Source organism: Rattus rattus, chromosome 7 (genome assembly GCF_011064425.1).
Source record: "Rattus rattus isolate New Zealand chromosome 7, Rrattus_CSIRO_v1, whole genome shotgun sequence".
Taxonomy (NCBI): domain Eukaryota; kingdom Metazoa; phylum Chordata; class Mammalia; order Rodentia; family Muridae; genus Rattus; species Rattus rattus.
In genome coordinates, this window is record NC_046160.1 from 97890149 (window position 1) to 97905511 (window position 15363).

The 15363-nt window shown below is 43.7% G+C and overlaps 1 protein-coding gene across 6 annotated transcripts in view; it reads right to left on the reverse strand.

Moving 5' to 3' along the window:
- Nucleotides 1-15363, reverse strand: part of Numb (NUMB endocytic adaptor protein) — a 123129-nt gene that overhangs the window by 3978 nt on the left and 103788 nt on the right. For all 6 annotated transcript variants that reach the window (XM_032908103.1, XM_032908102.1, XM_032908104.1 and 3 more), the window contains 5 exons: nucleotides 11403-11477; nucleotides 9064-9204; nucleotides 6129-6333; nucleotides 3274-3564; nucleotides 1294-1443 (listed from right to left, as the gene is read on the reverse strand). In XM_032908103.1, coding sequence (XP_032763994.1) covers nucleotides 1294-1443; nucleotides 3274-3564; nucleotides 6129-6333; nucleotides 9064-9204; nucleotides 11403-11477 — 862 coding nt within the window. The remainder of the gene's footprint in view (nucleotides 1-1293; nucleotides 1444-3273; nucleotides 3565-6128; nucleotides 6334-9063; nucleotides 9205-11402; nucleotides 11478-15363) is intronic.

Sequence of the window (15363 nt, forward strand, 5' to 3'; positions counted from 1 at the left end):
GGCCCTAACGCTTGCTGCATTACCAGTCTCCAGCCTGTATGCCAGCCTTCCAGGGTATTTAGCATGGACAACCACACTCAGGGCAATGGTATTGTTTACCTGGGGCTGTGAAACAGCAACAAAACTACATCAGCTACTGGAAGTCCTGTAAGGACAAAGGACTGTGTTCTGTTCAGGCTCTATACCCAGTGCCCTATAAGCAGACAGCAGTGGGATGTAAGTGTGTCAGCAAGATCTGAGTTTAAATCCCAGCTGCACAGCTTACACAAGTCACACAGCCTATCTGAGCCTCATTTTTCTTCTTTGTAATGGCTACCTTAAAGAGCTATTTGAGGATTAAATAAGACAATGGGTGAGCATTTTCCACTGTGGCGGGCACTGTTAAGTGCTCAATATATCAAGCTTATTTTTCCTAGTACGGTAAATGTCTGTTGTGTGAACAGAAAAGCTATGTGATGATGTAGAGGGCACAGATTACAAGCATTATGCCAAAAGATTGAGCAAAGCAAAGGGGTACGGTAGCTTCTTCCTGGAGTAACAGCTCTGTCCTGCAGTGCAGCCCTTTCTACTTGGAAAGTTCCCAAAAGAAATGGGGATGGGCAATAACTGTCAGGAGCCATTGATTTACTGTAAGTTAGGAATTTAATTTAGCATCTTGGGGTGGAGTGGGGACGGGGGGAGGCACCAACTCCAACCCTGAAGTAATTCTATGGTCACAAAGGCCAATTTAGAGACCACAAGATGAACCAGGGAGCCAGAAGAGAGGCTTCTACTTTATGAATCTCTTTCAGGACAGAGAAGGTGAGTCCAGGTCTCAATGTCAGCACCGCTGACATTTTGGATGGATGATAAGCTGATACAGGTGCTGTCTTGCATGTTGAAGGATGCTTGGCAGTACTCCGCATGCTCCAGTAATCCCCAAATGTCTCCACACAATCAATACCAGATTTTCCCCGAGGGGCAGAACTGTCCTTGGTGGAGAATCCCAGAGCTTGAACCAATCCTGAGAGCTGTTAGTTCTGTTAAACTAACTGGCAGGCTGTTCTGTCCCTTAGGTCAAGAGGCAAATAAAGCAGTGGACTGAGGCTACCGAGACTCTCGGACGTGTGGACAGACAGATGTACACATGCCAAGTGATGAAAAGTGGACAACTTAGACAGAGAACAAAAGCCCAAAGGTGTGGCTGACAGGAAGGAGGGGTAATGGCAAGCCAGGGAGGCCGACTTCCAGCTCATGAGACACATGCTAACAGGGTTAGTTTAAAGAGAAAAACTCAAGCCAGAGGTCACTAACCTTGTAACACAGGAGACTGTGGTGCCACTAATGTCACTGGTTTGGTCATTGGGGCAGAGGAGAAGGGGTCCTCACAGGGTGTGCTGAAGGCACTGGTGATCTGGGAGCACAGGGAGCTGATGCTCTCTGCCTCTCCTTCCACCTCGGGCACTGCAAGGCAAACAGGAAATGGTTCTGGACAGAAGACGGAGGAGTCCTGAGCTATGACAGTACAGTGCAGGCAGCCATTTCTCACTTTAACTCTTGTCCCTGCAGAAGGACGAGTCTCAACTGTCAGGCTACACGATCAGCTTCAGTAAATTAATTAACACCTCAACTTTCAGACCGGAAAGTAGAAAACATCAATAACTCATGCACTAAGATGCCTTTCTCTGCAAATCCCTAATTTATTTCTTCTTGAGACATTGTCGGATTTTTTATGTGAGGCCTTTTGTACAGCTGGGTCAACCAGTTCCCAGAAGCTACAACCCAATCAAGTTCTAGGGCTGATAAACATTTTTTTTTTTTTTTCAGAAAAATAGGGTTAAGTCTAGATACAAAAGCTTTTCTCTGAATAAATTAGGGCATGTTAACATTCTCATTTTCTTTTCTTTTTTTGGAGGGCAGGGGTGTTTCAAGAAAGGGTCTCTCTATAGCTCTGGCTATCCTGTCCCTGTAGTCCAGGCTGGTCTCAAACTCAGAGATTGGCCTGCCTCTGCCTTGCAAGTGCTGGGATTAAAGGCCTGTGACACTATTGCCTGGCACTCTCATCTTTAAAGTTTCTAGTGGAAATGTAGGACGCTAAAGACTCTTTTTTTTTTTTTTTTTTAAGATTTATTCATTTATTATATATAAGTACACTATTGTTGTCTTCAGACACACCAGAAGAGGGCATCGGATCCCATGACAGATGGCTGTGAGCCACCATGTGGTAGCTGGGAATTGAACTCAGGACCTCTGGAAGAGCAGTCGGGTGCTCTTAACCACTGAGCCATCTCTCCAGCCCAAAGACTCTCTTAATACTAATTCTGGAAAGCCAAGCAGAAAGACTGCTTTGGCCCAGAGTTTGGGTTCAAGTAATTTCAGATCCTGGGGGAGGGGGAAAGGGGAAGGTAGAGGCAGGGCGGGGCTCTGAGAACATTTCCTCATTACCGAGCAAACAATTTGCTGATCTGTGAAAAGAGAAAGATTTTGTGCCTCATTTGCCCCAGAGGGAGACTGCAAAGAGGTACTTGAAGCACCTGGAGTTTGTTTTGAGGGTGCTGAAAGCTGAAAAGACTTGCCATGACCACCTAACTCCAACTGTTCTTTACGCTTAGTTTTACTGCGCACAGGCCCGTCTTTTCTGTGCTCGCACAGTGCTGTCAGTAGGAGTGCCTACTGATCTACAGCTTCGTCCTGGTCACTTAAGGAGACAGCGTGCGTGACACGCCTCGGAGGGAAGGATGGATGACAGGGCTGGTAAAGCACCAACCAGACCTAACACTTTAGCTGTAGCTCATATGAACTGCAGACACACAGACACACAGCGGCCATGAATAAATGTGAGCAACCACCTCCTGCTGATGGATAGACCTTAGATCTCTATATGAGAGCCATTTAGTTTCTTCCTATGAAGTCAACCTCCCACAGATACAAGGAACACTTATCCATTTCTTCTGTTCCTTTGACAGTGCTGCTATTAACCTGTAAATGTTTCTAAAGCCTATTTAATTCTCTGGGGTCCTATGAGTACAGTAAGAATGGAAATTTGGAGCCCTTTATGTACAGAAATAGGCTGGTTGAGAGACAGTACATCTACATCAGGACAAACCACAGACTTTGTGGCTTAGGCTAGAAATTCCATTGTGGCTCTGTCACTACTTATGGAAGAGAAATTAATTATTCATGGCCCTAGTTTGCTCTCATATGAAATGACACACACTGTGACAGCTTCAGAGAGACAGGCGTGAGTAACTTAGAGAGATTAGTGTTGTTTCTGACGGAGCTAGAACACATTACCTGTGTTTTTTATTGGGAAATCAGTCTTCCTCTGCATAGTGGAAGGCAGCTCATTGATGCGTAGGGACAGCTGGCGTTTAAAGGGTGACATCTTCTGGCTAAGAGCAGGAAATCCCCGGAAAGAGCCTTGGCGAGCAAGCTGTTCAATTGGTGCATGCCGGCGTGGGATAGCATGAGGATTGTTCATCTCTAAAGAGGCAGTGGGATCCAGAGTTGGGGAAGTGGGAGAGGACGGCGATGGAGCACTGTTGCCAGGAGCCGCTGATGGACCAACGGTCTTATCTGTCTCAGCTCGAGAAAACCAAAGAAAAAGACCTTAGACCTCAGCAATGACCTTCAAATATCCTGAGTTCACAGAGCTCCTCAGAAGTCCTCTTATTCTTCAACTCATCCACGTTCCCATGTTTGAATCTAATATATTCTAACAGGTGAAGGTTTAACAATGCCTGCTTGTCTTATCCACCATTAAAACACAATTCCCAGCATCTACATGGCGGCTCACAGCCAACAGTAGCTCCAGTCCCAAGGGATCCCAGTGCCCTCTTCTGGTATGCAGACACACAACCAGGCAAAACACCCATAAAATAAGTAAATAAGGGTTGGTGATTTAGCTCAGTGGTAGAGCACTTGCGTAGGAAGCGCAAGGCCCTGGGTTCGGTCCCCAGCTCCGAAAAAAAAAAAAAAAGTAAATAAATCTTTTTTTTTGTCGAGAAGGTTCAAGACAAGGTTTCTCTGTGTAGCCCTGGCTGTCCTGGAACTTGCTCTATAGACCAGCTGGCCTTGAACTCATAGAGATCTGCTGCCTCTGCCTTCCAAGTGCTCCACCACTGTCCAGTGTAAATAAATAATCTTAAGACATAATAACCCAGCTCCAATGGAGTCCTCACGCAGGTCCTTAAGAGGTGATGTGGGACTGCAGAGATGATCCAGCAGTGAAGAGTATTTGCTGCTCTTCTAGAAACCTAAGTCTGGTTCCCAGCACCCACATCAGGTGGTTCACAACATCCTGGAACTCTAGCTCCAGGGGATCTAGACACTCTTCTCAACTTCACAGGCGACCGCACTTACATATCACACACCTCCCCTATGTATACAAATTAAAAATGAAAATTAGGGCTGGAGAGATGGCTCAGTGGTTAAGAGCACTGACTGCTCTTCCAGAGGTCCTGAGTTCAAGTCCCAGCAACCACATGGTGGCTCACAACCATCTGTAATGGGATCTGATGCCCTCTTCTGTGTGTCTGAAGACAGCGATGGACAGTGTACTTGTATATAATAAATAAATAAATCTAAAAAAAAAAAGAAAATTAATCTTAAAAAGAAGGATGATGAGTCATCTAGATGGCAAACCCTATTGCCAAACACACACGCTCTGGCACGGGTCACAGAGATCAAGTTAGAATTATGCTGCCTCGTCTTAAAAGCACAAGATGCTACGTAGGCTTCTGGGGAAACTGTCACGCAGGGTTACCCAGGTGTGACCCTACGAGCAGCAACAGTGGCTGGCTAGGCAAAATGTGCCCACTAGCCAACAATGCGAAGGCTATTGTGGGGGTAACCAACTAATTTTTAATTGGATTCTGGGCCCCTTCCAAAGGAAGAGGTTCATATCTGGTACTGTAAACCTAGTAAAAAACCTGTGGTTCAGAGGCTGAGGAGACGGCCCAGCAAGTGAAGTGTTTTCTCTGCAAGTCTGAGGCCTGGAGCTTGGATCCTCAGGACCCATGAGAAAACCTCCTGGGCATAGTGGGTCACTTGGGATTCCAGCACTAAAGAAGAGACAAGGGGGATCCTTAAAGCAAGCTAGCCAGGTTAGGCTATCCAAATCAGTGAGCTCTGGGCTGAACAGAGAGACCCTGTCTTATGAATACGGTGGACAGGGCTGGAGAGATGGCTCAGTGGTGAAGAGCACTGGCTGTTCTTCCAGAGGCCCTGGGTTCAATTCCAAGCACCCACATGGTGGCTCACAGTCACGTGTACCTCCAGTTCCAGGGAGTCTACCACTTTTTTCTGGCCTCTGAAGGTACGAGGTACACATAGCCATACATGCAGGCAAAACCCCCACAACACAAAAATTAAAATTTAAAAAGTTATAAATAAAAAAAGAATAGAGTGCTACTGAAGACAATTTGTGGTTTTGACTTTGGGCTTCCAAACACTCTCACACACATGCGCCTTCATACAAATGTGAAAACACCAACACTTAAGCACTCATATCACACACACAAACACATGCAAGCACCCCAAAGCCATAATAGTTTTTTGTGACTAAAGTACTCAGGATTATACCAGTACTGTAGCATGCATAGAATCATTATTAACTCCCGGCCAGCATCAAAGCCAGTGCTCCTTTGTATCCCTAGGCCCTAGGGCTGTGTGTGTGTGTGTGTGTGTGTGTGTGTGTGTGTCCCCGATCTCAGATCTTTGATGGTATTTGTCTCACAGAGAGACAGTGCATCAGAATTAAATCTGCTCCAGGGACAGGAAGGGGCAGGGATGTCTCTCTGTAGCTTCTTCAACTTCTCTCTCACCGTCCCCTGAAGAACTTACTATAATGGATAAATGCGTAAATGCCAGTCTAAAGAAGGCACTTTTGTAAGGTTTTTAGTTTTGTCTTTAAGGTCTTCATATATTGCTAAGCAATCTCTCTTTGAGTGTATGGTGTGGGCAGGGATTGGGGGGCCAAAAATAGAACCCAGGGCCTTGAACACATTAGGAAAGCTCTATCACTGAGCTTCGGCTGCAATCCCAAGGGCTCCTTCTGTCTGTAGGAAACTTGTCTCTGACAGCTTCAAATATAAACATGTTGAGAAAATCTGCACTAAATAAACACCTTAGAGTAGAACACACTATACCTTTCTTGGCATCTTGCAACTGTTTCATGATCTCCTCTCTTTCAGCTTGTTCCGTGGCAGTTGTGACACGGAATGATCCTTCTCTTGTAAAAGTGGTTCTACTGGCATCGAAAGTAGCAGTGACTCCACACTCCTTTTCCCGTTTCTGTTTACGTTCTAAACAGGCTGCAAAAGCACAGCCCACGGCGTGGCTCAGTCTTTCCCCCTGTAGAGAGCAGGTTTTGAAAGCTCTATGAGAGAGAGTTACAGCACAAATAACCACATACAAACACAGCTGTTGCAAATTACAGTTTAAAATTAACACACCAAACAAACTGTCTTTATATTCACGCCTCCAAATTCCCTTTAATTTTTAAGTGCGTGTGTGTGAGTGCATGTGCACGTGAATACAAGTGTCCTCAGAGGCCAGAGGTGTTGATCACCCTGGAACTGAAGTTTCAGGAGGTCGTGAGATGCTTGACTAAAGTGAGGATGTTGGTTTCTTTAAAAACACACACACACACACACAGAGAAACAGAACTGTGCTTTTCTTTTAATCCCAGGTGTGGGATATGGATCTGCTTCAGATTGTCCACAGCAGATGACTATGATTTGCCTCATGCGCTAGCAGAGGGATGGTTTTGCCAGCTGCAGACAGTTTCTATAACTGTATGACATTGGAATTCTGGGGACTTCTCAGAAGGTACATAAATGCTAGAGCCCTGAGAGGTGGCTGTTGGTCGGTTGCTGTGGGTCGTGGTTTGTTAAGTAGCTGTGCACAAAGAAGAAGAAATTAGGTGTCATGATGGCGAAGATCACCTACCCCAAGGAACCTGACATCCTTCTGCCTTTGGATCAGGATGTAGAACTCTGAGCTCCTCCTCAGCACCACGTCTGCCTGCCTGCTGCGATACTTCCTGTTACCATGATTAGGGATTGAACTGATGAGCCAGCCCCCCCAAATGCTATCCTTTACTAAAGAGTTGCCCAAGTAAAGAGTTGTCTTGGTCATGGTGTCTGCTCACATCAATTAAACCCCAAGACCAGGGATTAGACTATTGCTGTGAGAGGCCTGAACATGCTTTTGTTTGGAGGAATGTGGATTTTGGAACTTTGGATTAGGAAAGCAGTGGAATGCTATAAGTGGGGCTTGATGGGCCATACAAGTAGGAACATGGCAGACAGTGGTACTGAAGGTGATTTGAACTGTGGGAGTCTGGTTCAAGAGGTTTCAGAATTTTAATGTGTGGTCTAGAGAATGTTCTTGTGATATTTTGGTGAAGAATATGGCTGCTTTTGCTCTTGTCTGAAGAGTTTACCTGAGTCTAAGGAGAAGAGATTCAGATTAACTGCTTTGTAACTAAGTCTCAAAGAAGTCCAGCAGAGACTGTCCTGTGGTTCATTCTTATGAAAATGTACAACATTTTGATCAAGCATGGAAAGCTTACAAAGGAAAAATACAAAATATATGGTTCAAAGATTAAAGGGGCGCCAGAAAGTGGAATGGAGCTAAGTCCTGTGTTCAACGATATTAAATGGAATTAAGGGAGCAGTGACCTTGGGGCAAAACCCCACCCAGATAAATTTATTGTGTACATGTTTGCAAATGAACAAGAGGGCCATGTTCCAGCCCCAGCAAGCATCAGAACTTGGCAGCTTCAGCCATGTGGCTCTGGCGTTAGCGACAAGAATAGACAGTTACTGGGACAATTGATGCTGGTCAGCTGGAGCTAAGAAATTTGCAGTGATTAAGAAGGGACCAGCATCATTAAGGTGAAATCTTTTGGGAAATATTTTGAGAGCACACTGAAGTTGTGTGTCAGAGAAAGACCTTGTGCTGCAACTGTACTTGGTAATATGTAAGAGTCTCCCAGGCGGTACTGGTTTTGAAGGCATGAAGGGGTCATGGAGAACAGCACTGTGAGAGGCCAGGAGAGGCCATTGGTGAAGGTACAAGGCCTGGGGTTTGACTTTCGGCACCACAAAAAAGAGAAATAAATAAAAAAAATACATCTCCATCCAGGTATAATACCTATAATTTCAGCTCTTAGTGGGGCTAAGGTAGAAAAATAAGTTTAAAGTTAGTTTGGGTTATAGAGCAAGGAAACTTTGTCTCAAAATAGAATCCATTTCTATGCATTATTTTCTCTCATTGTCCAATCCTTCCTTTCTGTTCTGTGCTGTGTGCATGTGAGTGTAGTTGGTGTCTAAACAGGTCAGAGGCATTGAATCTCCTGGAGTCAGAGGTCATGGTCCTTTCTATATAGGTACTGGGAAATCAAACTTGGCTAATCAAGAGAATACAAAATCTGTTCTTTTTTTGTTTGTTTGCTTTTTGTTTTTCAAGACAGGGCTTCTCTTGTGTAGTTCCAGTGTCCTGAAACTCACACTGTAGAACAGGTTGCCCTTGAACTCACAGAGATCTGCCTGCTTCTGCCTCTGAAGTGCTGGTAACTAAGGTGTGTGCTCCCACTGCCTGGCTATAAACTCTACTCTCAAAAAACAAAACGAAACCAAAATTAACAACAACCACCCAACAAAATCTGCAAACACTTTACTGATGAAAAGCTCCAACTAAAGAAGGTTGGAAATATAGTGACATGTTGTCTCCTTGTCATCTCATGTCCCCCATCTCTAGTCCCCAGACACTTTGCTTTCTGCTTTCCTCCTTTCTTTGTGGTGCTGGGGAATGAACCAGGGCATCAGCCAACGCGCCTACCAGGGAACCTCTGCTTCACTTAAAGACTAGATCTTAGGCAATGGCTTTGCTTCGTGATTTCCAGCTCGCAGGCTCAAAGAGAGCTCAAGAATGACTTGAATAATCTTACAACAAAGGCACTTATGTAAGCAGCCTTATCATCACCTTCTTATTAAAGTGTAGTGGAGACTGCTTCGCCAACACCAGCTGAAAGCTGTTCAGCTAGACTCACGACAGCACATGCCATGCTGGACTTACCGTGTCTTTGACAGCCATGAAGCAATGACAGATCCATCGCCGAGTGGTGCCATCTCGACATATATAAGAAAAGGCTCTGTCAAAGTTCCTATCGGGGGCGCAGAAAGAAACTTTTTCTATTGTCTGGTCAACTATGAGGTCCTAGAAAATGGAAGCAGAGAGCAAGAGAAGGCTTCTGAGTTATCCGGGCTTCTCAGCAGCAGCACAGGATGCTCCTTTGCAATGCAGAATCCCCACATAGGGTGCGACTTGATGAGGAGGCATCGCTTGACTCACACGGCTCCCTAGCTTTATCGCTATGCTCTGAAGAGTGTATGTGTCAGGTGGTTCCAGCTTGGAGCGCCTCCACAGTAGCTGCCATATTCAACTTGACAGTATGCGTACATAAATAAATGTTTAAATCCTCTTGGGTTATTTGCAAATACAGCAAAAACATACAATAGTGAGTTCCCACTATATATTACACAGATTAGAACAATAATACATATTATTCTATACTTTCCCCCTTTCAACTAACTGTATGTCCGTCCAGTAGAAATCTTTTAGTTCAAGTATTCTATTTTAAAGATGTACAGTTTTCTCTCTCTCTGATTTCTTTCTTTTCCTTCCTTCCTTCTATTTGTTTTTTGGAGTTTGTGTCTCACCATGTAGCCATAGCCGTCCCAGAACTCAGACATCCTTCTGGCTCTGCCTGCCTGCCGGGTTGGATGAATGGCACGTACCACCATGCCTGGCCCTGACATTTTTATTTGCTTCTTTTTTCAGAAATTCCGAGATTATCCAGCTTTTCATTCAGCAGCAGCATTTCTTCCTTCATATCCCTCAGTGCGATTTTAACACCTGCTTTATAAATTCTGCCTGTTCTTCTGGGTCATTCTGGGGTTGGCTCTGCTTTCTCTGTGAGAATGTATCAGCTTCTATTTCTTTGTACAATAGAGACCGATGCATTGCCACGACACAGGCCATTGCTCAAAGAAAGTCAGAGACCTGACGCTCAGACTTCTACAGCTCTATTAATTTGTGCAGATCATGTATGATCTTGTCACAATTCCAACACTGTATTATCCCTGGTAATAGGTAAAATATAAAGGTGGGGCAATGGAATCAATAGTGATAAACTGTCAATTATGGTACGTGTGGTGGCTCACGTCTGCAATCCCAGAACTTGGGAGGCTAGGGCAAGAGAACTGAGCAAATTCAAGGCCAAACTGGGTTGCTGCATACTGAACTCAAGACGAGACTGGGCTACAGAGAGATCCTGTCTACCTCCCCTCCCCCAATTCAACTAGCCTGACCACCAGTAACTTATCAGTCAACATGGAAAGAACAAAATTCATAAATGTAGGTGCTAAAAAAGTAGCCACCAGAGGGCAAACAAATACATGGCCACGAGAATGACAAATTTGCTTTACCAAATTTGCTTTACTTGGTGGCACAAGTCTATTATCCCAACACTTGCGAGGTTGACGCGGGGGAATTGTTAGATCAAATTCAGCAAGACTGGGGTTGGGGATTTAGCTCAGCGGTAGAGCACTTGCCTAGCAAGCGCAAGGCCCTGGGTTCGGTCCCCAGCTCTGAAAAAAAAAAAAAAATTCAGCAAGACTTACCTATCTTCCTTCCTTCTTTCCTTCCTTCCTATTTTATTTATTATGAGTATACTGTCACTGTCTTCAGACACCCCAGAAGAGGGCATCAGATCCCATTACAGATGGTTGTGAGCCACCATGTGGTTGCTGGGAATTGAACTCAGGACCTCTGGAAGAGCAGTCAGTGCTCTTAACCCCTGTGCCATCTCTCCAGCCCATGTCTTTAGGTCTTAAGAAAATGTACTAATGATTACTTGACCATACATATCTTGGTCGTTTAGGGTCCCTTTCTCTCAAAAACAGAGTGCTACCTAGAATACTGTTGGACCCTCAGCAAACCTCACCTCTCATGCTAAACGTTCACCCGACTTGGGCCTTCAGCAGCTGACCCAATTATCCCTCTCTAAGACACATTTCCTCGAGGAACAAGGGCAAATTTAACATGTGGCCTGTCATCTAAAAAAATTACAGTAAAAAAGTAAACATAGAAAATAGAACTCTTATTTTAGCATTAAGCATTAATGCTTGGCACATACAATAAGCTACATCATGTGGAACAAAATGCCGAGAGATTATGTTCATAGAGTAAATGAGTTACTAAACTAGTTTCCTGAACATTAAAACAGTCTCTCAAAAGGCTGTACTTTGGACACAGTGGCAGGATATTATAGAGCTACTACAATAGCTTAATGACATTTTATCACTAGAGATAAACCACATTAGACGCAACATTTAAACTCACAAAACTCTTACCTTAGTTTTTTCATCCACAACTCTGAGTCCATCTGCTGATACCCACAGAACGGCCTTCACTGCTTTCTTTCCCGTCTTTTAAAAGATAAGGGGGAGGGAGGAGACAATACATACATAATTTTAAAAAGAAAACGAAACTCAGAAAATACTGATTTCCATCTTCTAAAAAGTCACAAGGAAAGAGGAAATCCAGCTTCAGGACCGATACCCAAAGCCAGATACTCAAGCCAAATAGAGACATTCAGGGGAAAAAAAGCCAAGCTATTACTTCAGAAATACAACACAACATCGTAAGATAAACTAAGGGAGAAGAGACAGATAAAAGTAAAACCGAGGTAACACATTCCAGAAAAGGCAAAGAACTCCCAACTAGAGTCTTCATCCATTTAAAAACTCAGCTGAGAAAACTAAGAATCTGACAATAATAGATACATAAGGAGTTACACCACAGGAGACCTGCAGGTACAGAAGGGGACAGATAAGTCTCAATCACTTCTGAACCATTCTGCTATCCTCTAAAAACCAGTGTGACCCTTTGTCACCTGAAATTTTCAGTTAAAAATTCAAGAAACCATAATCATTTTATGAACAATCCTTAAAAAAATAATTATTTATTCCCTCAAGATTAACTATGATTTAGCTTAGGTTTAAAAAAATTATTATTTATGTATTTTATGTAAAAGGACATTTTGTCTGCATGTATATCTGCACACCAGAAAAGGGAATCAGATCTCATGGGATGAGGGTTAGAGCCAGTTGTAAACAGTCATGTGGGTGCTGGGAACTGAACTAAGTAACGTCTGGGCCACTGCTCCAGCCCCAGTCTAGCCAAGCTTTTAATTTGACATTAAATGCTGGGAACATTCTGAGGGCATAGGAAGATTTAAAAATTACAGGGACGATTAAGGGTCAGTTTTCTGTTTTTGAGACATGGTTTCTCTGTAGCCCTGGCTGTCTTGGAACTCATTGTATACAGCAGACTGGCCTCAAACTCAGAGATCTGCCTGCCTCTGCTTCCTGAGTGCTGGGACTAAAAGTGTGAACCTTCAGAGCCTGTTTTTTGGTTTGTTTGTTTGTTTGTCTGTTTGAGTGGCAAACAAGAATCATTTTGAACAAGCTGACAATGTTTTTCTTCTTTGAGGGAATGTAATAGTACTTAATGTCATTTATAAGTAAATTAAAACAAAGACAGGTTGAGGGCAGGTATCAGATTGTCATAGAAATACAGATCAAAGAGAATCTGGTGCTAAATTTGGAGCAGCAGCTTCTAGAAGGTCAAGGAACAGTAAAACCGCTGCTTTCCTCCCCATGTCCCCAAGCCCAGGAACCCTGGCTGTGGAAGCATGTTGTTAGTTTAAAAAGCCTCTAGGACCACACTGCCACCCCCACATACTAGGTGAGCATCTGAAACTGTTTAGCCACTGCGGTTACAAGACCACCTCACAGAGCACTGAAAAGCAAAGCCTGAGAACACACACCATCAAGGCAAATGGCGTAAAATATCTCAGTATGGGTTTTAAAGCAGAATGAGCAGGAAGAAAGGCCTCAGGTGCCTTCTAGGAAACTGGATCTTAATTCTCTGGGCAACTGAAAGTCACTGAAAGAATGGAACCCAACAGCTGGTTTGTATTTCTGCTCTTTCTTATCACATCTGATAAATGTAGGGGCAGAGAACTCACCCGAGTCAGCTCCTTCCCACTACTATGTCATCCTGGAGATTAAACTCAAGTCAACAGACTTGGCACCAAGGGCGGGCCTTTACAACCTGAGCTATTTCACCAGTGCTGGATTTGCATTTAAAAAAAATTCTTATTTTTAATCGCTCTATGTGTTTACTTATAGGTCTGTGCCTGTAAGTGCAGTGTCTGTGGAGGTCAGAAGGTAGTTTTGGAGCCTCTGGAAGGTTGGTTATAGGCAGTTATGAGCTGCCTGAAGTGGGTAATGAGGAACTTGGTTCCTCTGGAAGAGAAGCAATGCTCTTAACTCAGTCATCTCTCCAGCACCTGGACTGAAGACACCACTTTGAAGCAGTGTACACGAGGTCAGTCAGAGATCAACAAGCAAGAGTGCAGGTGGGAGAGAATCAGGACGGAGCTATCTCGGCTGAGATTGCAAAGGTGGTTTTACACAGTATCCGAGAGGGGTAGGTTCCTGTCTTGCATCACTGAGTGAAAAAGTAACTCTGGCTAAGATAGAAAAGAAACACAAAATGCATTTTAGAGGAAATTTCAGGAAGGTTAAGGAAGGTTAAGGTGTCTACCAAGCAAGCATCCAGCTAGGTAGGGTTCAGCAGACAACTAAATATACAGGCATTAAAATGACTTGGCTACTGTTTTCATTTGTACATAAGGAGGTATGGTTGTGTGTCAAGGGATGAACTGTGACGGCTATTCTCAATTGTCAACCTGACTATATCCAGAATGAACTACAATACCAAACTTAAAAGCTTAGGTCTAGGCATAATGGTACATGCCTTTAATCTCAGAAGACAAGGCCAGTCTGGTACAGTAAGTTCCAGGTAAAGAAAAGTTTAGGCCTAGGCATGGTGGTTTACCTAGTTGTTTAAGTCAAACACTAGTCTAAAAGTTGCTGTGGCCAGGCATGCCTGCAATGCCAGCACTTAGGAGGCTAAGGCAAGAGCATGTGTTGGAGTGAGATGGGTTACATAATGAATTCTAGGCCAGTCCAGATAGGAAGACTCTATCTTAAAATACAAACAAGGCCAGGAGAGATGGTTTAGTGGTTAAGAGCACTTGATTTTGGTGCTGCATGCCTTTAATTCCACTACTTGGGAAGCAGAGGCAGGTGGATCTAGGTGGAGTTCAAGGAAAGCCTGGTCTACAGAGCAAGTTCCAGGACAGCCAGGGCTATAAATAAAACAATAACTGACTTTAGGAAAAGGAGATTAGCTTTAACAGTGCAGGTCCTGTACAATCAGTTGAGAAAGAAAACCTACCTTGGTCTGTAACACAGGACTATTGTCCTGAGTTTCCAGCCTGCTAGCCTCAAACTTCAGACTCACTGCATGCATAAACTCATGAGCCAACTCTTAAAATACTCTATCTCACAGAGATTATCTCACATGCACATGCATGTGCACCCATGTTCACCTATCATCAAGCTGGCTTCTCTGGAGGACCTGACTGGTAGTGAAGTGGAAGTAGATTAGAATGGGCTGAGAAGTAACGAAAGGTAAGAATGAAAACACTTTTAAAAGCTTTACTAACTGAGGGTGCTGGCACAGCCTTTGATTCTAGCACCTGACTGACAGAAGCATGCACGTAAGTTCAAGGCTAGCCTAGTCTAGAAAGCAGCTCTCTTTGTCTCAAAACAACTATGACAACAATGAACTTTATTTAAGGCTAGACATGGTGCTGAATGCTTGTAATCTCCACACTAAACAGGTTAAGGTAGGAGCATCCATAGCAAGACTATGCTTCAAAAAAAAAAAAAAAAAAAAAAAAAAACCTTTTCCATAAAAGGGAGAGTCACATACAGGGCAGAGAGGCAGGCAGAGGCCCAAAGGATGCCTCTAAGATTGTGAAAATTAGCACACATTTGCTAGTTATTCTAGAAACATAAAACAAGTCTGGATTCAGTGCTACTGTTTCAAAGCCAAGCAAGGGATACAGTTTCTACTTCTTCCTGTGCAACATATAGGTACATGTGTTAAAAGGATTAGAGACTATATACAGTACTTGGACTTGCTATCCAATGACAAAAACAGCTGTTACGTGGTCTGGACAGTTCTTAGTATGTTCACTGCAGACTCATCATCACTCCTCACACTATACTACTGTAAAGTTTACATGCAGCACTGGCAGCAACAGATAGCAAAAGGTTAGCCAATTGGAGGTGGGGAAAATAAGTCACTTTAGAATTGTTCTCCTTGATAGATTCCTGAAAAAATTCAGAGATTTTTAAAAATTCACTCTTGGCTCAATTTTATAGTTATGAAAAC